Below are 27,758 nucleotides of genomic sequence, written 5' to 3' on the forward strand. Positions count from 1 at the left end.
TGACCTATGAGCTCTTACCACATAAATTTGATATGGAGTTTTCTTAGAATTTTTGATCAATTGAGGATTTGTTTATGTTTTATATAATATTAGTGCCTTAAAAACATAAAAAGAAAAGTTTTTTTTAATTTTTATTTATTATTTATTAGTTTATTATGTATTCAGTGTTCTGCCTGCATGCATCCCCGCAGGCCAGAAGAGGGCACCAGATCAGATGGTTGTGAGCCACCATGTGGTTGCTGGGAATTGAACTCAGGACCTTTGGAAGAACAGCCAGTGCTCTTAACCTCTGAGCCATCTCTCCAGCCCAAAAAGAAAAGTTTTTTTTTTTTATCTGTTTTCAGTTATTTTATACACACAGTTTTAAATCGAAAAAAAATGTTAGAAAATTTTCAAAAATGATGCCAATTCACCAGTCAATGGTTCTCCAAGGGCTGTCTTATATTTCTTTTATTTTGAGACCACGATGTTTATTCACAGTGAATCTAAATCTCTCCCCTTCGTTGTCTGGACATCAGGATCTGTCACCCTTCCCATAAACAAAACTGATTCTAGAAAAAAAGAAGAAGAAAATGACTTAGAAATTTCTGGAGGAAAGACAAACTATTTTCTTCATGATTAAACAATCTTTAACTCTTTCTTCTGTACAGGTGAAGTCTGATAGTATGATCCTCCCCTTTGTTAAAAACACTTAGATTATTGATCATTTTTTTTTTGTACTTTGAGAAGTAAATAAAACCCTTCGCCATTTATCATAGAAAATGCATTAATCTTGTTTTCCATGAGAGAGTTTTTCTAAATATAGAGCCTAGCCAGGCAATCACAGCACAATGGAACGGTAAGGAGCACTGTGCCGCTTCAAGCCAGAAGAACGGGCAGCCATCTTTACATGCACAGAACCAGAGCCCCAGGGTTGAAAGTGTAGTTTTCCCGACCTCCTTCAGCTTTGAATCAAAGCATACTTCACTCCTAAAGACAACATTTTCATATCGCTAGTACTTTCAAGTACCCAGCGAAATGATATCACATCAGACACAAGTGCAAATACCTGTTCCAGTCATTCTATGTTTGGCAGTGACTTAGAACAAGAGGACAGACCAGGAATTAATGGTGCATCAAAACTACTCACCTTGCATTTTAACTGGGAAAGGGAAGCAGAAGAGGGTCAATGACAATGGTCGTAAACTTCTTAATTGCAGGTGTAATGAAGGTTAATTTTAAAAAGTGGTAAAATTTTGCTTAAGTTAAAGCTAATTAATGAAGTAGGATTTATTTGAAATAACAGTGGGAAAGTTTCCTGCTTCGTTAACTCCTTGCCATTCAGTCAAGAGACAGACATGAATTTGAAGGAGAATGGGGAGGGACATATGGGAAGGTTTGGAGGGAAGAAAAGGAAGGAAGAAATACTGTAATTATATTATAATTTCAAAAAGAAATAGACACAGTATGAAGAGAATCAATAACATGGATGGAGAAATAATCTCCAACTGATGTTTCCTTTATGTTTTCACTCAAAAATCTCAAAATTATGTTAGAAAAAAAATAAAAGTGAACACCCAGTCTTCTAATAGACAAGGATGGACCTTCCTCGGGATGAATTTCATCACAGCAGGAGGCACCAGTGGCTGTGTCTTCATAGTGCTCGGGCATAAAATACTTTCTCAGAAACTGGGAGGGATTCTCAATCACTTTTATAAGAAAAACACCACTTAAAATTTACAGGGCAGTGTCCAACAGTCCACAAGCAACTTTTGTCCCAGTGTTTCCCATCTGTTCATTTCACCATAAAGAATAGTACATGGATGTGAGGCTTTACACACTCACTGCTCTGGTCACTATTAAGTTCTGAGGGTCAGTGAAATGTCACTTAACAAAAGAACAACGGAAGCACAGGACAGGAGCAAGAGTCAATACCGTTTATCTTTTCTCTTCTCTTATACAGGTGCCCCCTACCTTTAACTAAAGTGTTTACTCCAGCCCTCCATCAAATGGAAGTGATTTATAACTCCTAATATTAAAATCCACAGCATTGCCAAAACATACAGTTAGATTCCAAGATGTTTTCATAAATATTATCCTAGTTGCTTATTCTTTCAGCTTATCTGCAGAATTCTAAATGCAATGAATTTTGTATGGGGAGTACAGTCGGCTTGGAAATTGTGACTCACTCCTTCCTCAGAAATGCGCATTTCATGTACTGTCTTTGTCAATATTTGTCTGGGATTCTATAGAGCTGGTGTACCCCCTCAGCTTAGGAAAACAAATGAGTTCTTTATCTCCTGTAGCTATAACAGCTGCAGATAAATAGACTGCAATATACATCTCCCTTAGTATGAAAACTCAAACATCACATAGAACTTTTACAAGAGGCATATTAGATAAAAATAAAAGTTTAAATCCAAATTAAAAAAATAGCTGTGCAAACCTAAAGTCATCTGCTGGCACACTTCAGAAACTGTCAGCTGAAAATACATACTTTGTGTAAAGCTTAAAGCCATTTCATGATCTTCTAAGTCAACATACTATTATCATATATAGGAAAATTAATCACAAAAGGCATAATACCTTAATATAATAGCCCTTCCCAGTTTTAAAATATTTTTTAAATTTTTATGTATAGTGTATTAGTATTTGCCTGCATGTATGTAATTGTACCATCCGTGTGTGTTGTGTGTATGCAGGCCAAAAAAAAGGTGTGTGATTCTCTGAATTGAATTTAAAGATAATTGTGAGCCATCATGTATATGCTGGGAACTGAACACAGAAGTCTACAAGACCATCAGCTGCTCTTTAACACTGAACAATCTCTTCAGCCCCTACTCCAAATTTTATGTTGCAGTTCAAACCTCCTAATAAATGAGGCTCTGTTTATATTAAGCAATATTTGTAGTGAGTAACCCTTCTTTGGAAGGCCTTATTACAATAATAATCATAGAAATTGTTGCTAAGGTCGAATTGTTAAACATTATCACAAATAAGCAAGTGGAAATAAGTAAATGGCTCATTTTCCTTTTAAATTATCGCTGCTCTCACACAAGATGAAAAGACATAACCTCAGAACAAATGATCAATTGGGGAAACAGGATCAAAAATAATAATTCTATAAGTCGTTTACTTATGTGTTGATGCCCAGTGTTGACTCATTTCTTGCTGTTCTCCATACTCAATAATTATAAAAAAATGAAGATTGCTCAATGGTTAGAGATGTATAGATCAAACAACCTACCCAGAATATATCTTATTACAGACACATCTACTGCTAGATTGATAGTGTTTTAATACAGACTCGAAGATTTTAAAGCTGTTCCGCACTCTCACAATTAGTTATTTTGGAAAAGTCCACCAGTATTAGCACTATAGAGTTGAAAAAAGTGACAGTAACAAAACCTTTAGTTAATCTAACAAATTCAGGCTCTCAGAACCAGTTTATAGAAACATTTCAATTATTTGTACTTTGTTTATTGCTATTTATGTTTATTGATTCACTTTTAGTGAAAGCCTATTGTGTACTAGGAAACATGTTATAAGCTCTATGTATTCTTTTATGTTACTTTTTAATACTTATTTTTTCCAAATGTGAAAGGAAAATGTAACTTAGAACAAATGACCAACATGAGCTGACTTGTTAGTGGAGCTGCAGTGTGAACAGGGGTTTGCCTCTGTGACCCCAATTCTCATTGTGCAGGGAAACCGGCATTTTCTCCAAGACTTTCTAGCATACTCAAGGTCTGGGCTGAATAAAACACTTTCTGCTCTTCTGTGTTTTGTGACTCTCCCAGGACATTATTGTTATAATCCTAATTGCCCTAAAGACGAATTCTCTAGTGTTTTTCCACTCTGACTGATGTTTCTGTAAGAGCTGAAAACCTATCAGGACAACCGGGATTTCCATATACCACAAAGCCATCTATCCCATCCCTCCTTCTGCATCTGCTTTTATAACTCATTACATTCAATGGAGGTTTGAAGTGACGTTTGGCCCCACCCCCCTTCTCTGAGCCTCTATGAGAGCCTCTTCTCAGGACTCCACAATTCCCAATTTTCACCTCCATTGTGGCATCACAGCAATTTAATCCCATTTGTCACGCTACCAATTTTTAATTATCTGGTACTAATCAAGCTAAGTTTTCTGTCTCTGAGCTTCTCTAAATCTCTCTTAACCAAATAACCCCTACCTATTTGTACTAATACATGGAGCAGCTGTGCCAGGAGCCAGATTACCACTAACCTAGTTCAGGTTCTAGTTATATCTTACGACACTACAGCTGAAGTATAAAATATACTGAACAAACATCTGTTGAAGGAAAACATGATTTCAGATATCTGAATAACAACTGACAGCTTAATTTATCCACTACCTGCAAAGAAATTTTCAAAAGAGGTACCTGATTGGGTATGCTTCATCACAAACAGAAATGGATGATTTGCTAGAAATTGAGTTTGAGTCAAGCTCATGATCGCAGGGATGTCTACGCCTAGGGAAAAGAGACAGCGGTCCTTTACATGCTTATGCTTCAGAGATCCATAAACGCACACTGCAAGAGTTTTCACAGACAAACAGGTTGTGATGTAATATATCCTAAAGGCGAACGAATTGTCAATTAATTTTAAATCACCGCGCAAAGGACTAAATATTTAACCATCAGGAATTCATTCTGACTTCACATTTCTGTTCAATGAGGAAGAACACCAAATACTAGATTCAATTTAGTGGAGGCAATGGAAAATGTCAGACTTTCAACAGTAATTTTCTGCCCACTATTTACATTGCATGATCTGTTCTTAAAATGCTTCACCTTTTAATTCCTTTCCAGACATGTTTGCACTTCATTGCCTTAATTCAAGGTGCGAGAATCTCATCTCTGTTCGGAACTACCTATTATGTACTTCAATTTCTGGAGATATTCTGTGAGCTCCACCCCCCTTCTCTGAGCTTTTAGGGTTTATATATTATGCTTTTAGGATTTATATATTATATATTATACATGTATGTATGACTTTTATTATTAAGCTAGGGGCAGATATTTTCTGAGTTATAATTACTTATTATGATAATCCACTTTGATGTGGGAGTGATTTCTTATTAATAAAGAAACTGCCTCAGCCCTCATAGGACAGAAAATTAGGTAGGCGGAGTAGACAGAGGAGAATGCTGGGAAAAAGAAGCTGAGTAGGAGTCGCCATGGTTCTCCCGTTCCAGACAGACGCAGGTTAAGATCCTCCCTGGTAAGCCAGCTCGTGGGCTACACAGAATATTAGAAATGGGTTAGAACAATATGTAAGAGCTAGCCATAAGGAACTGGAACTATCCGGGCCAGGCAGTGTTTGAAAGAATACAGTTTCCGTGTAATTATTTCTGGGTATAAGCTAGCCATGCGGGCGGCCGGGTGCCGGGGACGCAGCCCTGCCGCTCCTATTTCAACAGATGGCGCCCAGACGTGATGGGCTAAATCCACTTAAAAACCTGAGAAGGCTTAAAAATAAGGGAGAGAGAGTTTAACACAGATTTTTGCTGTTTTGTTGGTGGCGTGCTGTAGAGAGATTCCTGATTCAGCAACAGCAGCAGAGAAAAAAAGCTGCGTCATTTTAAAGCGCGGCTTCCTGGGGCTGTACTGCCAGCGTGAACTCTGGCTTTAAAGCATTTCAAGGCTTTTATGGGACTGGATGTTTGTGTTCCCGCTTGGGATCGGAGGAGAGTGCTCTGAGACCGTGCAGATGGCTCAGCGCTCCCCGCCTGCACCTGGGCAGAAGGCAGAATCAGGCTTAGGCAGGCGGAAGAGCATGGCGGATTCCTGCCGCCATACAGAGACGCGTTTTCAGACTGCGCAGTGCTCTGCGTGTCAGATTTGGCTGTAACTTGGATGAAAAGAGTTTCTGTGCTGCACACTCAGTCTCAGAATTAAACTGCTGATTGCGGCTCCAATGTGAACTGCTGTGTGCCTGGAACTGTGCTCAGCTCAGAAGCACCAAATGACTCTGAGGCAGGAGCGGCTGCTCCATGCTGAACTGTGCTGATCTCAGGCAGGAACTACCGTAATTACCTTAAAACCGTGCAGTTAAGGTTTAGACTGGGCAGGACACAGGCAGTACCGTATTACCTGTACATGGTGCAACTTAAGTTTTTAAGAAATGCTTAACATTTTAAGAAATGCTCCTGGATAGTAAAAAAATTACAGATTCACAATAAAACAGATTCAGACACTGTTGGATAAATGTACGTAGGCTTGGGAAAGAGAAGAAAAAGAATATAAAGAATAAAGTTAATGTCTTAAAAAGAAAAAGGGTAAAGTCTTTAAAGAGACAGAGTACAGAAGTACAGATAGTTATAGATTAAGAGAAATAAAGAAAAATAAGCCACGTAAAAATGGAAAATTCACAGAGAGTCTGGATTATGTACATTGTGTTTTCTTTAAAATTTTTGACTGTGAAGGAGCTAAGTACAGAGAGACATTTCATTATATGGGCTGCCAAGCTAAACCAAAATGGATTTCATGAGGGTATTATGATTTCAGAATTTGGGTCTAAGGATATGATGCTTTGGAGAGGGTCTTCTTTTGTTTTTGCAGAGGATGAGACCCTGTGGATTGCATCTATTCCGATTTGGTATGATAGACCACGCCCTCCTGAAAGGTTGCTGTGAACACCCTCAAAAAATTGCTTCGCTCAATTGCCAACTGAGATGAAACTAGCATACAGGTTATATCATGAACAACCTAATTAACGACGCCCCTATTCAGCAGGAAGCAGTTTGTAGAGAAAAAACTACGCCCATGTTCCCAAATATTGTTTATAAATGTTCTTTTACATTTAAAGGGGGATATGATATAGATATGAATAATTTGCATTGGTATGGATTTTATGGTCAATTTTGTTATATGTATATGTATTTTTGATCTTGATTAAGGTATTGTGATTGTGTAGTTCATTTAAAAATGTAATGTATAATTAGGAAATATAGGTTGTTAATGGATAATCATCGCTAATACTTAAGCTTGTAGTCATGTTAGTTAGATTTTCTAGATATATAGAGAGATATTTTAGTTAGATAGGCATTCTTCATATCTTTCAAAGGCTGCAGAATATGGCATTTAAGATATTTTAATAACTTAGGGTTTTTCATGACAATGAGACACATTTGCTCCTGGCAGCACCAATCTATTTCAAGAGGAAGATGGGCATCGAAGAGAATCCTTATGGAGTTTGATAGCCATTTGGGCAAGAAACTGCTCTTGCCTGGACTGTTGCATAAACTGGACACAGAGAACCCGCAGAGAGAGGACTGCTGAACTTGCCTAAAGGTGAGATGACCTTTTGGGGTTCCTGCTTCATGAAAGAGTCTGTGAGACATTCTGCAGGACACAGCAAAAAGTGACTGAACTGTCTTTGGAATTTCTTGCTTGATGAGAATGTCTGCTGGATACTATGGGCCTGTAGGCCGAAGATGGATGCCCCAACGGTACAGAGGAACTTTGGGTGACTGTCCAGGCAGCGAGATGTCTCTGTCATTTCTAGAGTTTTCTTATTTCTTGTTTGATAGGTAATATTATATCCTTCTGGAGTCTTTGATGGAGTTGAAGAATGGTTAGTTATAGTTTTCCTTAGTTATGATAAGAGATAAAATAGATATAAATATTGTAACTGTAATTCTTACTTGATAACTGTTTTGTTATATGTAATTTTACTATGTTAAAGTTAAAGCCTTTCTTTTTTGTTTAAACAGAAAAAGGGGAAATGATGTGGGAGTGATTTCTTATTAATAAAGAAACTGCCTTGGCCCATTTTATTGGATAGAAAATTAGGTAGGCGGAGTAGACAGAGGAGAATGCTGGGAAAAAGAAGCTGTGTGAGGAGTCGCCATGGTTCTCCCGCTCCAGACAGACGCAGGTTAAGATCCTCCCTGGTAAGCCAGCTCGTGGGCTACACAGAATATTAGAAATGGGTTAGAACAATATGTAAGAGCTAGCCATAAGGAACTGGAACTATCCGGGCCAGGCAGTGTTTGAAAGAATACAGTTTCCGTGTAATTATTTCTGGGTATAAACTAGCCATGCGGGCGGCCGGGTGCCGGGGACGCAGCCCTGCCGCCGCTCCTATTTCAACACCACTTTATTTCAGTTTATGTGGAACTTGTGAGTAATGTGGGAAATTTTAGTGGTCAGACAAATTTTTTTCCTAGACTAAATATTTTTACACTCCTCTCAGGTTCTTGCCCACTCAGATCTGGCTGAGGAGGCTAGAGTGAGATCTGAGAAAGGCAACCCCTGAGAAGTTCTCATTTGATGCCATTGCCGCTCGCTGGTCTCTGAAATGCATTTTCAGTCTCAATGTAAACTGCATCTTCGTCTCAATCCCCCTGTAAAACTCTGTGCAAACTCAAGGAAAAAAAACACAAAATCAACATGTATAGTCAAAATTGGAAAAAAAAATGAAATGATCTTACAAATACGACTTGACTCTTCCATACAAAACAACCATGACAATGACCCCTAAATTTGCAGTGGATTTAACTTCACATCTGAATTACTGAGATAAATCTGAAAAGTGAAGTCAATTTTACATCCATTTTCATTTTCAGCGAAAACCTGTTGTCTCTCCCTTGTTTGTGAGCAAGCCCCGGAGCACATCCTTCCAAGTCAGAATCGCAGGCTCTTCTGGGGCATGGTTCATCAGGATATCCACAGACTCCTCTTGCCGTCTTCTAATGAGTGCAAAAATCCTCCTCCTGGAGAATTCTAGCTTTGCAATGGGAGGCACTATGCAATAGCAAAATGGCTTAGTGTTTTAAACCAGGGAACCTGATATCAATTCAAACTCTGTCAATTAACAGCATGACCCCAGGCAAGTGATTTTACATCTCTGGGGCTTTTCCTTCACTAATATAATTAGAGGACTGTCCTCTAATGGATTAGAACTAATTCAGTACTGTGTAAAAGCAGATGAAATTTTTGTGTTTGCGAGCCATTAACCTCATCTGAACACATAGTTCTAGTTTCCTCAAGCACTGATAGGGTTCATCCCCTGCAATCTGTTTCTTGAGCATGGTAATGACATTTCATCCAAGAGATGACAGAATGGAAGCCAAAGCCTAGTGTGTCCCACCTAGATGTCAAACTCCATGGTACTATGCAACAACATGAACTAATAAAGAAATCTCTAAATAGATAGAATTTGGGAGTGTTTTTCAGTAATACCCTTTAAATGATGTACAATTTAAGGCATTAGTTAAAATCCAAGTAGTATTGGGGTATGAAAAGAGACTAATGAAGGAGCCACTAATTCTTTTTGCTTGTTTGTTTGCTTCTAGTTGATTTTGATGGAAAAAAATTATCCATCAAAAGTTTGTCCAAGTATTATTTACAAATAGCATAGTTGCTATTCAAAAGAATATTTATTCAATGGAGCGCAGTAGAGAGGTTATTCTTAAGCTTCTGTGTACTCTCGAACCACCTAGGGAATTCAGCCAGCTAGATCTGACTGAGTAGCCTGGAATGTGACTCGAAATCTGGCATCTTTAATAAGTCCCTAAGTAAGGCCTTTGCTGCAGTCTGTGCACTGCATGTGTGGTATTGAGGGCAGGCTGCACATCACAAGTCAGTGTTTGCTCTCCTTGATGTGTACGGGATCACTTACTGAAATTTAAAAAAAAATCTTAGATACAGCCATACAGATTGAATTATTTTAAGCATTTTCTGGGCATAGAATTTGTTAAAACTACCCAGGTGACTGTAATAAGCAGCTAAATTGTTGAACCATTACCACTGAGATAATAACAAGTAACAAGACTCAAATTAGAAAGGTGATCACTAAGCCAATCTAGTTAAGAATGCTATTAAAGAGGACAGGGATGGCGTACGCTCTTAACCTGAGGATTTCAGAGTCAAGTCCTGACATTTTCTCCCCAGATCCTATTAGAGAGCTAATGGGTAGTTATTATGATTCGCAAATAAGAAAACTATCAAGCGATGAAGCTAAACTGCTAATCAAGTTTTTTTTTCCTTTTGTGTTATACATAAAGGAAAAGATGTATGTATAATATGCACAAGCACCATTTTCTCCCTTTCTGTATGCAGGAAAAGATAAAAGAAAGATCAGAATAGGCAGAACAACCCCAAGCCTACACCGTGCCGACCTGGCTGGCAATTGTGTTTCTCAAGAATTGGTTTTACCTGTGGATGTTGCAGCTTCACCTCCATCTTCATTTATCTCAAAGAAAACTTTCTGCATGACTCTGGAGACGTAGACTTCAGATGAATCTGACGCAAACATGACAGGGGAAATCAAAGCATTTATGACTAGGCCCTCAAATAATTACATTTTCAAACATACAGAAACAGTGACTGAACAAACTGACTTTCTGCAATTCAGTCAGTTTTCTGTAGGTAAGGGTGCTTAGGTTTAAGTATGAAATTCATGGAAAGATAGACAGATAGAACGAGTTTGCCTAGATACAAAAGGGAAGGCGGAAAGTGTAACCCTCAAATCAGATACCCCACCAGGAGGGAGATTTGAATGGACAGAGGGGATTCCCACTTTACCACAAATAATGAAAGATCAACCTTAAAGTGAACTTGTCTTTTAAAGTACAGATTCAAGTCTGATCTGACCATAAAACAAAATTCATTTTCACTCAAGACTGGTTAGGTCTGAAAAGTCTAAAGAGACTTTGGATTGTCAGTTCGAAAATTAACTTTCAGAGCTGTTTTCTAAACATTGGATAAATGTTTTCATGTAAGACGGTGTCTTGCAACATTTGTTCTGTTGTGCATGAACACTGAGGGTTCCTCTCTTCACCCCTTAGTGGAACTGATGTGACATGTTTCTGGCACAGTGGCTGGCAAAGATAATCCTGACAAGTGCAATAACGAGGTAGACATCATACCAAGTCAGCTTTGCAGGACCAGTTATATCTAGCCTCTTCAGAGTCAATAGAGGCATGCGCTAAATGCTATCTGGTGCATAGGTGATGTCACAGACACCACGCAAATAAGCCAATCAATGGACATGAATGTGCTCAGTGACAGAAACCTGTAACATGGAAAAAGGAAGAAGCCAAAGTTTCAGTGTGGATTTTCCAAAACTCAAGACAGCCATTCAGGGTGAGACACCTAAACAGATTCTCCAATAGCTCCCCGAAGTAAGACAGGATTTGCTAATTAAGCACACAGTTAATGACCTAATGGTGCAGGAAGGTCAGGAAGAAGTGAAAATTTTCACCCAGATTAGCAATGGAACCAGGCCAAATGGCTCTGAGATCGGTAGGCTTAGCAGACCAAGTCTTATAAATACAACCCCTGCAGTAAGCCTTGCCACTTAGGAAAAGGACCTGAGTCACACCAGCTTAGAACAATGAACATGACTTCTATGCTCCCTCTGTCTTTGCAGTAATCATTTCCTTTACATAGCCATGAAAAGATAAGTCTACAATTGTTAAATTAAGAAGACTAAAAAAGACTAAAAGAATTCTTGTTTTTCTTGATGTTCAAATAAGCTTGTGTATTGTTTTATTGTTTTTATTTATGTCTGTCTGTCTGTCTGTCTGCCTCTGTCTGTCTGTGTGTGCAGGTCTTGGTATGGAAAGTCCAAAAGAGGGGTGTCAGATCTCCTAAAGCTGGAGTTGCAGGCAGTTTGAGTGCTTGATGTGGGTGCTGGGAACTATACTCAGGTTTTCCACAGAAGCAGCAAACAGTCTTAACTACTAAGCCATCTGTCCATGTGCCAGAGGAATAGATGGCCTACATAAATTTTTCTATTTTCCCAAGGTCATTAAGACATATGACTCAGATTATGTCCTAAAAGTTACATCCTTATCAAACATGGCATAGAAACGGATAACATGGTAAGAAGTCAAGTTTGAATCCCAAAGTTTCAAAGGTATAAAATAGTATATTCAAACTTATTGAACTATATGAGTATAAAATATATATTTCTTGTAGAAATTGTTCCATATCACTAAGATTAGACTAGTTCACAATACATTTCATTAAGATTTTATTGTTCAAGAATCAGAAAGCATAGCAAGTGCTGTGGCCTGGATCAATATCCTTCCAAAAGGCATGCATGCTGGATTTAAGCCCTCAGCTAGATAGGAAGTAGGTGACATTGAAAGAAACTGGTCATTGAGATTTTAGGGGATCCCATACCCACTACCCCATTTATCCCCCTCTCTGCTTCTTGTTTCCAGTATAATCAATGAGATCCTCTGCCAAATGTTCCTGTAGCCATTTGTCTGACCCACGCCTGGAGGACTAAAGCACCATGAACTGAATCTTCTGATCCAGGTATCCTCTTTTGCTTGTTTATAGCAGGCATTTGGTTACTGCTCTGAAATGGTCTGAAATGTAGTACATACAGCATTCAATTGCTTATGCTGATAAATGCTGGCTTTGGTATTAAGTCAATGAGGCAGGATGAGAATGTTAAAATAATTCAAGTAGCTAACCCCAGAGTAGGGGGGATAAAGCAGAAAATGTTAGACATTTATTCTCTGCTTGGAGTTATGTTTTGCACAAATTATTTTATGAAGCATTTTGCAAGTATTTTCATAAATCACCTTGCAAAAGGTTTATGGAAGTTACAAATTGCTGGAGTTTGAACAGTGAGCGGCTGTTTTAATGCTTACGATATATTGAGCAAGATTCCTCGGGCCAGGAAGAAGTTAAAGGGGAAGAGGTGCTTGAAAAGTGCTTGGTTGTTTGTGTTTGGGAGGTGGCTAGGGTCCAGGGCACTCTAAAATAGCATCTTACTGGAGTGTTTAATGCTGACTCGTGTTGCTAGTACATAGGGATTTGCAAGACGTCAGATCCAATTGTTGCTGCGGAAGCAGTAGCTGTGCCACGTGTGAGGGCGATAAAGAACCTGTCTGGCACCTCCTGCACACCTTCCACTTCCTCCATTCAGATACATTATCCATTCTACCCACGTCCCTAAAAGATCGGTGAGCGACCAGACGGACAAATACTGCTGCAAAGTTTAGATATTTACAGAAACGTCCCAAAAGTTTTTCTATTGCATGTTATATGCTGATACAAAATGGACTGGTGGGCTTGTGTCATCAGAGCCCTGCTTTATAACGGAGAGACTGTATTTTTTTAATTGTATTTGATATGTATGGTACCCTTTATTTCTATTTCTCCGGGTATTTATTTTCCAGCTATCAATTTTTGCTAATCACTGAGGAACTTAAAGAATGCCTGGCCGAGTTATGGAGGTAAGGAGCCCAACAAGGCAAAAGTCCCTAGATTTACATTAGCACAAACAATCCATCTCCGTTTGCTGTCAGTATATAAAGACCCTTGCAGGTAGCACGGTCCATTGCAGGCTTCCTGATTCCTGGTCGTGACATCATCCAAAGCTTTGTGTGCTTTAATCCTACCAAAATATATTTGAGAAGTAGTTGTCCATCTGAGTTTTATATGTCTTGCTTAAATGACAGACACTACCGTATATCCCATTATTAGTAAGGCAATATAATCAGGGCAGAACAAAAGCCTATATAATTCTTCTACTTACATAATTTTATCATATGGTGAGAATGTTTATCTAACTTTATGAAATGCTTTCTGAATTTCATTAAGGAAAACCTCTTACCTGGGAGATACAGAGCATATTAATATTAATAGAAGGTTCACCCAAGGTATGACATTTATTTACTATGTATATGCTTGCTGGGACTGAATATTCTCAAATTATAAGATCAGTCTGCTAATATAATTCCAAGAAAACAAATCAACATGACAATACAAAAACTACTCATCAACAGCATACCTGTTATTCCAGAAAGGTCACAGCCACGACTGAATATCTCTGTTACATTTAAGGAATGCAATACTTCCTTGAAGTCTAATTTTTGTTCTGTTTTAAATCTGTTTCAAAAAGATGAATAAAATATGATTTAAAATGTAGCGCACCGTTTCTAGGAATTTTTTTTATGATGTGGGTGACTTGGCAAAGATTATGCTGTGAATCCTTGGCTTTCACCAACCCAGTTTCATTTTCTGATATCTCTCGTCATTTCTATACAGCTCCATTCACTGGTTCCACGTAGCTAATATCTCGCTTCCTGGATAAACTGTTGGCGGGGAAGATGAATAGAATGATTGCAATGTGACAATTATTCCATCCAAAAAAGGTTGTTTCCTTGTTTATCATCTTTGATAGAAGTTTTCTAGTAATTTTCTTACTCAAGATTTTCAGACAAAGATGTGCACACCTCCCTACGTGCAGGAGTCAGTGGCCTACAGTCCTGGAAGAAGCTTTTTGGTGACTGATATTCAGAGAGGCGTTGATATCTCACCATTCTTCCTATTTATTCCCTCATTGGCTGTGACTTTCTTCGTTCTTTGGGCATTCCTAATGTCTAAAAGTGGAGACTTCATATGGATAAACATGGATGGGAACTGGGTAAAATGGATAAGATTTATCAGGTCAGGGGCAAGAGTCAGACAGTGTTTTTGATAGCAGGCCAAAAATTAAGCCTCTGGCATACAGCTTACCTGAGTTCTTCATGCCTGAAAGAACCAATCATCAGAGAATCACGAAGATTCATGGTTCTAAGACAGCTGCAGGCACTGAATTTCATATCATTTAAATAGAGGAGAAAGAGCTAGTGCCTTTTTATTTCATAGATGCTTAGAGAATCTTGTTCATTTTTAAAAGAGATCACAAGCTGTGTTTAAAAAAATGGGGTAAAACATGTGGCATCCTAGGGAAACACATGTTTTCTGTATCAGTGACATTCCATGGCAACTCCCACCTCAAGGGCTATGTCTGTACCCTGACAGGCTCTTGCCTCAAGATATGTGCATAGCTGCTTGAGAACTTTGGATCTAACACCTGAGCTAAAGTTGGGAGCTAGAAATTTGATGGAATATCAGTCTAATTCAATCATAATATTAATTGATGAGTATTGATTAAATTTCTTCACTGTAATTCTTCAGAATAATGAGTATCCCGTGGGAGTATGCTAAAATTATTTCCTGACAAAATTGTATGCATTTGGAACATGCTAGACATTCCAAGCACTAAGTAACTGGTATGGCAAGGAACTTAAAAACTACAAATCTATTGCTAATGAAAAGAGCTTATTTTATGCTGCTATTTTCAACTTCTTAGTAATTTCTTACTGAACAAAATGAAATATAATTGTTTTAAAAGTATTCTCTTTTTATCATACTCTTTAAACTGAATAGCAATAAAGGTGGAAACTATATGCTCTATTATACCTACTATTTTTAGAATAATAAGCCAACAATTTCAGGAGAATGACAAGAATCCTGAAGACTTATCACAGTGTCTAATAATGTGTAATTATCAACCAGAAAGTCACCTAATTAATAGTCCCACTCATACCATAGTCCAGTGAGGACTACAGAAATAAAAATGCCTTCAGTCATTTGGTAAAAGCATAATCTAAAGCCAATACCTAATTATCCATAATTACTGGAGCCAAGAATAGAGGAAATAAAGTCGAACATCTATGGCTGAACACTTAATATAGACCACTGTTTTAAATGCCTACAAAAATCCTAGGACGTCAGCATTATCATGACCTTTGATGCAGAAGAAAGCAACCATAAGAAAGCCCATTTCCAAGCTCAAGGAATATGTGCAAGAGATAGGATTTGAACTCTGGTCCATTTTGGTCAAAGGTAATGTGCTGACTTTTTCTCTCTTCTGATCAAAATATAATTCCACTATAATTCCAAACCATGATCTTGATCAATACATACAGTGTGAGTCACTGTTCACCGTGGTCATATTTCATTTCCCATCTTCTTGGCTCTAAACTAAAATTATTAAAGAAATAGCAGCCAAAATAAAAAGAATGGGCAACAAGAATGCTGGTTAGATAAATAATAAATGAAATAATCAAGAGACAGAATATTTAGCATATGGAGCAATGTCTATTTGCTTTACATATGGAATTTGCTCCCGCGTGTAAGCATTGATTTGAGAAAGGTCTCACATGGGTAAAAAACAAAAAAAGAAAGAATATCTGAATTCTTATGCTACGATAGACCTGCCTTGGTTTCTAGTCACGTTAATTAATTAATACACTGAGGGCTCTCATTAAATGTGGAAAAATTAAAACCTCTTGATATGTCTCCCTGTGGGTTCCTAACCTATTATCTGAAATCCCGTTGTGTACATTATGGGCTTTGGCTAGCCCTGTATTCTTTAAAGATGAAAGTAAAAAACCAAATCCATAGAAACACAGTATTGGTATCAAAATATAAATTCAGAGACAGGGAGATGGTTCCTAGAAGAAAGTGCATGGTTCACAATCATAAGGACAGAAGTTTGGATTGACAACAATCATGTAAAGGCACCTGTGCAGTAGGATGCATTTATAATCCCAGCATATCTATGACGAAATAAGCGGCAGAGACAAAGAAAGAGGCTAGCTAGCTTGACATTCTGATTGGCAAATAACAGACTCAGATGACACCTGAACTCCTAAGCTCTATACACAAACTTAGGGTTAGATACATCACAGACATAATAAGCACAATATTTATAATACTTTGCAAAAGTGAAGTTCTGTGTAGGTAAAATTTACAAACATTTTACTTGTATTAATAAGTGCTTGTTCTCATGATGCTTCCCATATACAGAAATCTCACACAGTGTAGGCATATGATCCAACCTATTACAACTTAATTTCTAAAATAGTTACAGCATCTCATAGTACAGGTAGACAAAATGATATGAACATCTACTAATATCAAACTAAGACAATATCTAAAATTTGATGTCTGGCATGTTAAAGACAATAAATGCTAGCTCTGTCCCTAGTACATTTAACCTATTTTCAATCCTACAGGCTTTGATTCTAAACATATTCTGTCAGAAAAGGGAAAAGGAAATTCTACAACCAGGAACTATGATACCAACAGTCTCATGTTCCTTCTACTGACTCTTGTATATAAAGTCTCCTGACTTTGTTTGACATTGATCAAAACAAGTTACAAAAGACCCATTTATTATTATTATTATTATTATTATTATTATTATTATTATTATTATTATTTTGCAACAAAGCAGGGTGTAGAAGGGCTGGTGTTGTGCCGAACCTAACTTATGGTGCTAACTCCAAGGATTGCCGGACTCTCCCAATAACTAGGAGGCAAGGGAATAATTGAGACCCAGTCTTCAAGACAGTATGACTCTGATACCAACTTGAGTTTATAGTTTTAAACGAAATTAAGAGAGAATGAATTGCTGTCCCTGAAATCAACTACCGGGCTCCTGTTTCTTTTTCACAGTGCTCTGGGAAACTGATGACTTTGCTTAAATTATTCCAATTTATCAGATCTTCACTTCCCACTCTCAAGACCATTATACACTCATTGAGACATAAAAGAAATGCAGGTCTGAATAATAAGCTATAGACTTGTCACTGAAGGTCAAGCTACAAACCTATAGTGCCAGCGCAAAAGAGGCAGAGGGATCATGAGTTTGATGCTAGCCTGGGCTACATACTAACATCAAAATGAACACGGGCAACACATAGATAATCTCCACGGCAGAGGCAGAGGTGAATGAAACAAAGTCATCAGCCAACTCAAAAATATTTACTGAGGCGATGTAATTTTCTTTCCACTGTTTATATATAAAATACATATTTTTGAGTAAGAAGAGGGTTAATTTTAGAAAAATGTTAATTTTAGGAAGATTGAATTTCTGACTTTAGTTCTTTGGAGTAGAGGGCAGATCCATAAGAGATGAGGAAAAAACAATAATGGGAGAACATCTTCAAGGGGTTTAGACAGTAGGGCTCAGATCTGTGAGGAATGAGGGGAAGAGTGAGCAGTCGGTATATACAAAATGTGCTATATGACTCTGAAATCCTCAATTAATAAAACGTTGTATTAAAATGTATGAAGACATGTTTGTAACACAGGGTAGAATGAACACTATGCTATTTTGGTACACCATTTGTTCTGGAGGTTCTTTTTGTCTCTCTAAAGCTTATTAGTGCATATAAACATTGCTTCTTATGAAAATCCCTTGTAACTTCAGTGGAGCGTTAATTACCTACAACTGACTACAGGGTTCCACTTACAATTCATAACCTCAGCAGCACAGAACATGACCCACCGAGGGAGGCTGACTTCCACTTCCTTTTCCTGCAGCTCAGACAACCATCTCTGGATGTGATCAGCAGTAACTTGTTTCTCCACTTCTTCTATGTTCATACCTTTTGCAGGAAGGATGATGACCATACTAAACTCGTTGGACTTGAAAGGCAATTCCAAAACCTGGCAGGTCACGAATGACTCAGAAAAATAACCTGAAACAAAGTTCATTCAATATATTTTTCAGTTATCAAATCCATGGTTTAATATGTGCAGTTTCTCATATTACCATATTTTGCTCTCAATAGAGCCTTCATCATTGGAACCTTGACTGTTGAGCCATCTTTCTTATGAAAATCTGTCATCTCTGTGTCTTCCTTCCTGAACTTCTGTTGCCAGTCCCCTTTGAAATAAATGGCATTTACCAGGACCAGACGAGTCAGGGGGCCAAAATCGTTCTCTGAAAACATATTTTTAATTTTTCCTATAAAGAGGATGAAGAACAAAGAAGGGAGAACAATTAGGTGGTGATTCAATGGAACTGGCTAAAATAGACTGAAGCAAGAAAATGTCTTGCACAGAACTATTTATGACAAGCTATTGTGTGATCTAGCTGGAGCGACTCTAAGAGCCAAACGGAATGCTGCTAACTACTTCCCTAAGAAACAGGTACTGACAGAAACACCAGGAAATAGGAAATGGGAGTGTTCTAGGAAAAAGTGGACAGAGCAAGTAAAGAGTTCTCTGATGAGATGATGTTCATAAGTTGTTGCTCAGACAAGAAGAAGAGAATTGGAATTGTCTTCCTGCATGTTTATCATTCAAACCTAAGCGCTATCTTGCCCATCAGTGCAACCAGACTCACTACATCAGTGGTACACCCAAGCTTATTATTCTCTTGGAACCAGTGACTAGTCATAGCCTGATTTTCATCTTCAAAACAACCAGCCTCTCCTCATCTTGTTTCACTGTTCAGTAGACCCTTCCTTTTTCATAACCAAGGCCAGCTGGCCTGGGTCTGAAAAAGCCTGGGATAAAACCGGTCTCGCTGAACATAGCAGACAATGAGGACTACTGAGAACTCAAGAACAATGGCAATGGGTTTTTGATCCTACTGCACATATTGGCTTTGTGGGAGCCTAGGCAGTTTGGATCCCACAAACCTTACTAGACCTGGATGGAGGTGGGTGGTCCTTGGACTTCCCACAGGGCAGGGAACCCTGATTGCTCTTTGGGCTGACGAGGGAGGGGGACTTGATTGGGGGAGGGGGAGGGAAATGGGTGGCGGTGGTGGGGAAGAGACAGAAATCTTTAATAAATAAATAAATAAAACAATATTATTTCCTTATTTTATATCCCTATAAATTTTGATCCTTACCACTGAGTCATTATGTTAGTGGATACCTCTGTGTTTGATCCACCCATGGGGATTCAAGAAGCTACTCACACAATCATAAATTTCTGGAGTATAATCAAATAAAAATACTATTAAGTGGCCAGTATATGTTTATTATATCACATACATTGTTATGAAAGTTTCTAATAACTACAATATATAGTAGTATCCTAAGTTTAAATAGAAACTAAGCACACAGTGTTCTAAACTTTGAACTCAAATCTATCCTGACCAAAACCTCTATTTAATGACTTTGTAATTTTTGCTATGTCGTTTCTAAAGGTTAGATTAGCATACCTATGATAAGATTGTTAGCATTATTTTTAAACATTTGCAAAACCAACTAAAATATTTACAGTGTACTTGAGAAAAAAACATTTGGAATTGACATATCTAATACATTCTTGGACAAAAATAGGCCTCCTGTTTACATATCTGAAAAAAAATCAATGCTGGAACAAAAACTCTTGCAAAAATTCTCACAGTAAGAATGGGGGCTGTCTGGAAATTAGTGCATGAATCAAGATACTTTTCCAAGCAGTTCTGCATTTCTCTAGGTTGTAGTCTCTTGTTAATACAGGGAGATGAAATGGAAGATTTGATCCATTTGATCACCATAGCAAGGGGAAATACTGAGCCACTCTTTACTTTAGAATATTAAAAACTATGAATCCACCAGGAAATAGCAGTTTTGTGAAAATGGGAAACTTTACCGTCTGTTTTGCTCTCAACCCAGGTGCTTATTGTCTCTGCACAAGCCTTTGCATCCAGAAAATCCACCAGTTTTGCAGCACTCTGGAAAAACTCCTTGTTGCCATGGAGATAGGCTTCCTTCACAGTGAATCCTTCTTGAAGGTAGAGGGCACTGGCAAGATTAAATGTAAATTCCTGTTTCTTCTTTGAGGTGGCTGAAAAAAATGACTTCAGCACAGAGAATTCTTCTCCTACAAAATAATTATAACATGTACTCACAAACCGAACAACATGAAAACAGTACCTTCTCACCTCTGACTCTTCTCAGTGTTCTGATTCATCACCAGTTTTCCATGCTAGGATCTAACTAATATGGAAAGTCAGATACAGATTTTGAATTTTTTTACCTCCAATGGAATATGGATTTTACAGAAAAATCAACAGCTAAGTTGGACAAAGAGTGACTATGTAAGTTTAAATTCTATTTCAGAATCACAATTATAAATTTGTGCAGGCTGAAGGAAAATTCAACTTTACAATCACATTTAGAGCATTCAATAGCAGGAAGTTTCCAGTTAAGACCCCTTTCTTTGAGAAGGAATTGTTGATACTAGTGGAGATACGACACCAATGAACAGCTTTTCAGTGCTACGTTTACTTATTGATTTTTTTGTACCTCTGTGCATGAAAATGTACATAGTTACTCAAGGGAATAAATTAGATTTTCAATGTTTTTCTAGAGAAACCTAATAGTGAATATGAACCAGGGAAAAATATCAATAATTTATTTTCTAATATTTCATTATCTATGACTCAATAAACAGATTTGACAGCATAGTGCACATTCTGAGTTCTAAGACAGCTTTCTAGTGTAAGTTTGTATTAGGCTCTCCCTAACAATTACCTAATTTTTTATACAAATACAAAGGAATACTCATCATAGTCATAGTGATGTGAAGATCTTATTTCTTTTCCTTTTTTTGATATTAGACGTAAAGGATCACTAATCCTGAGCCCAGAGAAACTAGGTAACAAAGAGAACTCTAAGAGAAACATACATGAATCCCCTGGGAAGGAGAAATAGACAAAATCTCCTGAGAAAATTAAGACTGTGGGGATGAGGGAAGAAGGGAAGTCAGAGGGGGAGAAGGAGGAGAGAAGGGGAGGCAGGAGGAGAACTTGAGGGAATGGGATAGTCAATGTTACTTTTATTTCAGTTTCCAGAAAATATTGTCCTTTGTTGAAGAACTGCACCTGTCCAGATTTCAAGGTTTACAAGATAAGCCCTATAATCATCTCTAGACTTATATAAAAATCTGACATGCCTATTTTTTCAGACGTAGTAATCTATGTATTTTGGCTGTCTGCAAGAATAAAAGCCTTTTAGGCATCCCAAATATAGCTACTGGGTAAAATCAACTCAAAAATTACCACCAGCAGACTATGTTCTATGTTATGCATGGCTCTAAATCTTGTCTACTCTGATGATTCCTTTCATAATTTCTTATGCATACCCTAATGTTGCACACATTTTCACATACCTCTGACAAAATTCTAGAACTGTTCTATATAACATGTTTAATCCAGAAACTGTTTCATATAACATGTTATTTCTTATGTTTTTATTACATTTTCAATAAAAACTAAAATTTCATTTGTGTAACTTCAAAATGGATAGTATTTGATTAGTCTCCATTTAATAAAGCACAGTTCACCATTAAAAGTTACTTGTTGAGTAAAATTATTGAGAGACTGGAAGATATGGTTCAGTCAGTAAACTGCCTGCTGTACAAGGAAAGTCACCACATAAAAGCTGGAGAAGTCATGCCGTGCCTGTAATCCCCAGCAGCGGGGAAGCAGAGGCAGAAAGGTGCCTGAGGCTTGCCATCATTCCAGTATAGCCAAATTGGTGAACTTTGGGATCAAAGAACCTGTCTTAAACAATAAGGTAGGGATTAACAGAGTGACTCGCTTGACATAGAACTCTAATCTCGAAAAAGCACACACAGCCATGCACACATAGAAAGAGCAATGTACACACACACACACCATAAAATAAGTATCATTTTGGTCTTTATAAAGACCAAAAAGAGATAAAGTGTGAGAGTACACATTGTTAAATTATAAAGCCAGCAGTCATAATCTTTGTGTGAATTAGGTAGCTGATATTGGGGAGCCACCTCCACATGCTGTGCTTTACATCTTGCCCAGCTGACCAGAAGCTATGCTTGGTCCATGACACCTCGTTGTTCTGCAGTTCTTGAATAGGTACGATCTGCACATCTATCCAGGAAGCCAGACTAGATGCACTGCATTGTGTTTGAAATTTCAGATTCCCTATTTACTGAAACAGAGACAAATACATAAGAGATTTTAATTATAAAAATACATTTCATAGTACCAGACTTGAGGACCTTCATGAGTCCTGAGAACTGTGGATTTCTTTACACTAGGAGATGGAGGAAGTTAAACTCTTCTGTTTGGTTATGCAAAGATTCTGGATGCTGGTCTCCAGTGCTCTGAGGTTTTACATGGCATATTTTAGCAGCTGGGTGGCTTCAGAGATTACTTCCTCAGCAAAGGTACAAAAGCTTATTAAAAGAAAATAATTAATGACAAAGATAAAGTGACAGGATTCTAAAATAATTTTCAGCATTTATAATTTATGGACACCTTTCAAAGAATGGTAGGGAAAACAGAGAAGGAGACAAAAAATAGCTGTACCTCATTTGTCAGAGCAAATGGAATCATGCCATATACTGAAGTTCTAAGAACCTATGACAAAGAGCTGGCCTTTAATAAATTACTGGGCTCCTAAATCAATGGAAAATAATCACCAAGTAGCATAAGTTTGGGGGAGAAGACTATAAAAATATTGGGCTTATAAACTTGATTATATTTACAGGTTAATAACCTCATTTAGCACAAATTGAAAAGAATACATATGCATGGCTTCTAATCGGCAATGAGAAAAAAAGTTTCTATAATTTCCTAAATTAGAACCACAGAGAACCGATAATGGGGATAATCGGTTTGATTATACCAGCCCTCTGGAATATCTTTTAAAATTCTAACACTGGTTCTCTTCTTATGGTGTCAAGATCCCAAAGGCTCATTATGTGTGCAGATGATATCCAGACAAGCAAAAAAAAAAAAAAAAAAAAAAAAGTAAACCTAGGGCAGGGCCTGGGGGAAGTGGCTCAGTCAGTAGCACCCCTTCTACTAAATCGTAAGGTTCTGAGTTGGACCATAAATTCAAATATTAAAAAAGAATGAAAATGCTGGGTTTGATGACACATGGTTGTGATCTCAGCACAGTGGAGGCAAAGACAGATGGATCCATAGGACTCACTCTCCAGACGTCTCAGTGACAAATTTCAGATCTGCCAGAGACCATCTGAAACACAGGTGTATGTGGTGAGTGGGGCTGCTGACGAGATCGTTTGGAGGTTAAGAGCACCTACCACTCTTCCAGAGTACCAATACAGTCTGTTACTCTAGGAATATGGGGTCCAAAATCTCTGTCCTCCAAAGGCACCTGTATCTCCAATGCAGCCTTTGAATAATCAGTATCATTTTTTTTCAGAGGCACTATCAGGGGTTCAGAACAATGAAGAACATATATTCTGAGCATATTCTTTGATGTTGGGTAACATAAGTACTGAGCACCTGGGATTCTCAGTCCTACAAGAATGCTACAGTTCAATGCATCTGTACCGCCCTATAGAATAAGCCAGGCACTAACATGCTACAATAGAGCAGAGATCACAAATTGGTAGCAGGAACGAAAAATCAAGACAGATGATTCAACAGACAGACACTGATTTTATAAGTCAGTGGTGTGGGGGGAGGGACTAGAAAGAAGCCTCGGTGATACAGATTCACAACAATCTGTATCTTCATCTCCAGGGTATTTGATATTCTCTTCTTGTATCTGCAGGCCTCTACATTCATGCATACAATTTTAAATAATAAACCTTTATAAAGAATAAAATTTTGAGGCACTAATGGCCGAGCCAGCGCTGAAGTAAGTCAATGATATTCAGCGAAGAAATTAAATCTGAGATGTTGAAATATGCCATAATCAAGCAATATTTAAACACAGTATTGTTTTTAAAAGTAAAATGGGACCTGCAGAGATGGCTCATAAAAGGTTGGCTTCACAAACATAAGAACCTGAGTCTGACCCTTGACATCCATTTAAAAGCCAGTGTTGGCAGTGTGTAGTGTACTTGTAATCCCAGCACTGACAAAGATGGGCGGATCCCTGTGGTTTGGAGGTCAGTCACTCTAGCAAAATAGTCTAGCTCCAAGGTGAGCCATAGGACCCATCATAAAAAGAAAGATGATGTCAACCTTGTGAAATAGTTTAGCCCCAAGGTGAGCCATAGGTCCTGTCTGAAAAAGGAAGACGACAGGAAGATGATGTCAGCATCTGTCCACCACATGCACATGAACACACACACTTTTGCACAGTCACAGTAATCAAAATGGAAAAGGATTCGTCCTATCTTTTTCCTAATACCAGTTCCTGCATGATTCCGCTTGTACTGCCTGCTGCTGACTGTCTCAGTTCTCGCTCCACTTTAACTCAGTTTGCTCCTCTCCAACCAGACTGTGTGGAGACGTTTTTCTGTCTCCTTGTCGTTCACTCCCTCGCCTTTCTCACTTCTTAAATGTGTATCTTCTTTTTTATTTTTTCTTTTCTCACTTTTATTTTCCAGACTTCATTTTTTATTGTTTGGCCTTTTAACTTTCTTTTCCTTTATTACTGACCCTCCAAATGTGTTTCTCTGTCACTTAGAAAGTGAATGGCAGAAATATTTTGGCAGATTATTCTCACCGTTTTGCCATCTATATATACCCTTACAAGGAAAACATAGAATTCTTTTTATGAGTCTCATGACATTGGGAAAAAGCACTAGTCAAAATCAATTTTGCTTTGTTTTCTCATCTTCATAGCAGAGGTATATGTATCTTGTGAACTGATTATAGATGTTACATAGTAGTTTGCAACAGATACACATAGCAAACTACATCCATGTTTGATGGTACCTATTATTATTACTGTGACTTTTATGCTCACACCCTACCACTCTTAAGACATGTATGTTTCCCTCTAAGATGTATTCATATGAAAATTTAATTTCAGAGGCCTCTTTTGATACCTTTTCACAAAATCATCTTTGCTTGCATTCATAAATAATACATTACATTTCAGAGGGGCACCATGAAATGTAATGTTTCTAAGAGTGGTGTGTTGAAACCGATGCTATAGTAGCTTCATTATATATTATTCACAAAGGAAAACTTAATTATCATTATCAATATCATTTCTGTACAAAATTGCTTCTATTGAAAGTGGAGCAATGTATGCCTTACCAATATTTTCAGAAAAAGTAAATTCTTATGTGCTAAGAAAAATATACTGAAATCAATTATGGTTATAATAACTGAACTCTCATCAAAAATCTAGATATCTCTTCTGATGCCCAGGAAATGTTATGTGATAGTGATATAAGAGCTTAATTCTCAGCCCACTAGGAAAGGAAAGCATGAGCCAGATGGCCTGGGAGATGTTTCAAGCTTGGTGTCAGATGCCCGCATGTGACTTTGGGACACCGAAAAACAACCACCTGCCATAAGAAACTTGTGATGGCTGTTTAAGAGCTTCCTGCCTCCATTTTATAAAACTACTGAGAAAGCTTATAAATTAAATGTTGATGTTTTTCATGGTCTCTTGGTGAAGTAGCACATTACTTTTTTAATTTTATTTTTTTATTTTCCATTCAAAAATTTACACTTCGTACCCCTCCTCCCATTCCTTTCCTGCTCCCCCACTCACCCTCCTCCCTCCTTCTCCTTTGTAAGAGAAGTGTGAGAATCAGCCGCTGAAAACGGTTGAGTAATGAATTCCCTTTCCACAAGAATAAATAGAATGCAATATTATTTTAAATCCATTCTTTGATATTAAAAATCAGTAGGTAGAAGTATACAAACAGTTTATAGAAAAATACACAGACATGCAGAGAATTCTATTTCTGTATAAGCATTAATTTCTTAATAAAGTATTTGTGCCACATATTTTAAAAGGAAACAATCCTAAGTGAGTAAAATACATACATTTATAATTACCTGTTGGTCATAATTTGGAAATATCTTTGCCTATTTTCATCTGTTGAAGCTCTATAAGCTGAGCTTCTCCCTGACAGCTTAAAACTAAAGCTGACTGTATCTACAGACAGTTATGTCTAAGATGCTCACCTGTTGAGGATTCCTGCATCCTTAAGGTTTTCCGTATCTGCTGTTGTGCTTTGCCTTTTGCACCCAGTTGGACCATTCCAAGAAGCACAGTCGTTCCAAGAGGGGAAAATATAATGTTGTTCTTGTGAGAGGAACAAACAGCTTTATAAAGATCCACTGCAAAGTCGGCACTTTTTTGAGCCACAGTTCTTGAAGCTTGACTTCCAAAGAACAACAGCAGAAAACTCCACAATATCATCTTGCCCATCTTGACTTCTGTGTGTTAATTTAAAATGTATTGGTTTCCAAAACAGACTTCATCACAGTAAGTTCAATAGAAGCTTTCCTATCTGTTAGACTATCCTGAACAAATATACACAATGCAGAATATTCTATATGTACTACTACCAAAGGAAAACTTTTTATCATGGCGATTTGTTGTGTAAGCATCATGTAAAAGGAGAAGCTCTCACACTACCGGTAGTAATAAGTTCCTTCTAAAGCTAACATAATATATACTTTGAGTTTCTTAAAAACAGCGGTAAATCACTACTCAGAATACTATCAGTTCTAACTAGTTTTATGATTCTTTCTCTTTTCCAATGACTTTAATGGCACACCTATTACTCTGATTCAAGGGAAACTCGTATTCAACTTGCTTCTCAAGGCCTATAGACCAAAGGCAGCAAAACCAGAAAGCAGGTGCTTTCTAAGTCAACACAGCAGTCTCCAACAACTCCTTTCTCACACTCTGTGAACCATGATTCTGAGAGCAAAATATCCCAACATTCATTTCAGTTTTTCAAAATGAAAGAAAAGGAAATGAAGAAAGATTTAAAAATAAACAAAATGACAGTCAAATATAAATAGTAAAGTCAAAACAAATAATAAAATCTTCAAGCATTCTTTCTAAACAATTAATAACTCTAGGAATAGCAGCAACAGGAAACCATATCAGTTCACAAGACTGCCCCAGTCATGAAGTATCCACTAAGGCAATTACAAGAAAGTCAACTGTCTTATTATACCTTCACTTGAAACAGTTTGAAAGCTTCCTAGAAGTTTCAGTAATGCTAATTTTATTTTAAAAATTATGCATATTAATAACCATTAATGGGATACTAGGAAATAACCTTTCAAAGGGAGCAAAGACTATAAAGTTTTCAGAATAGTGCTGTTAGCCTTGAAGATCTGAAGTATTACATTCCTAGAGTTATAGGTCAAGAGTTATTAAGAAGCATTAGTAGTAATACTGATAAAGAATAATCAAATAACCTCAAAAAGTAAGATCTAAGGTATTATTTTGGTTCTTCAGATTTTTAAAATATAAATAGAAAAAGTCTCTATTT

The 27,758-nt window shown here is 37.5% G+C and overlaps 1 protein-coding gene across 1 annotated transcript; it reads right to left on the bottom strand.

Moving 5' to 3' along the window:
* Positions 1 to 474: 474 nt before the first annotated feature.
* Positions 475 to 26,677, bottom strand: Serpini2 (serpin family I member 2). The gene is made up of 8 exons (XM_050147470.1): positions 26,431 to 26,677; positions 20,187 to 20,417; positions 18,367 to 18,561; positions 18,100 to 18,292; positions 13,765 to 13,862; positions 10,167 to 10,253; positions 4,386 to 4,475; positions 475 to 551 (listed from the first exon to the last, which is right to left on the bottom strand). The coding sequence occupies exons 1-8, from the start codon at positions 26,675 to 26,677 to the stop codon at positions 475 to 477; spliced, it is 1,218 nt and encodes a 405-aa protein (XP_050003427.1).
* Positions 26,678 to 27,758: the final 1,081 nt, after the last annotated feature.

This window comes from Alexandromys fortis, unplaced genomic scaffold (assembly GCF_014885135.2).
Source record: "Alexandromys fortis isolate MF-2015 unplaced genomic scaffold, M_Fortis_MF-2015_v1.1 scaffold_53, whole genome shotgun sequence".
Lineage (NCBI taxonomy): Eukaryota > Metazoa > Chordata > Mammalia > Rodentia > Cricetidae > Alexandromys > Alexandromys fortis.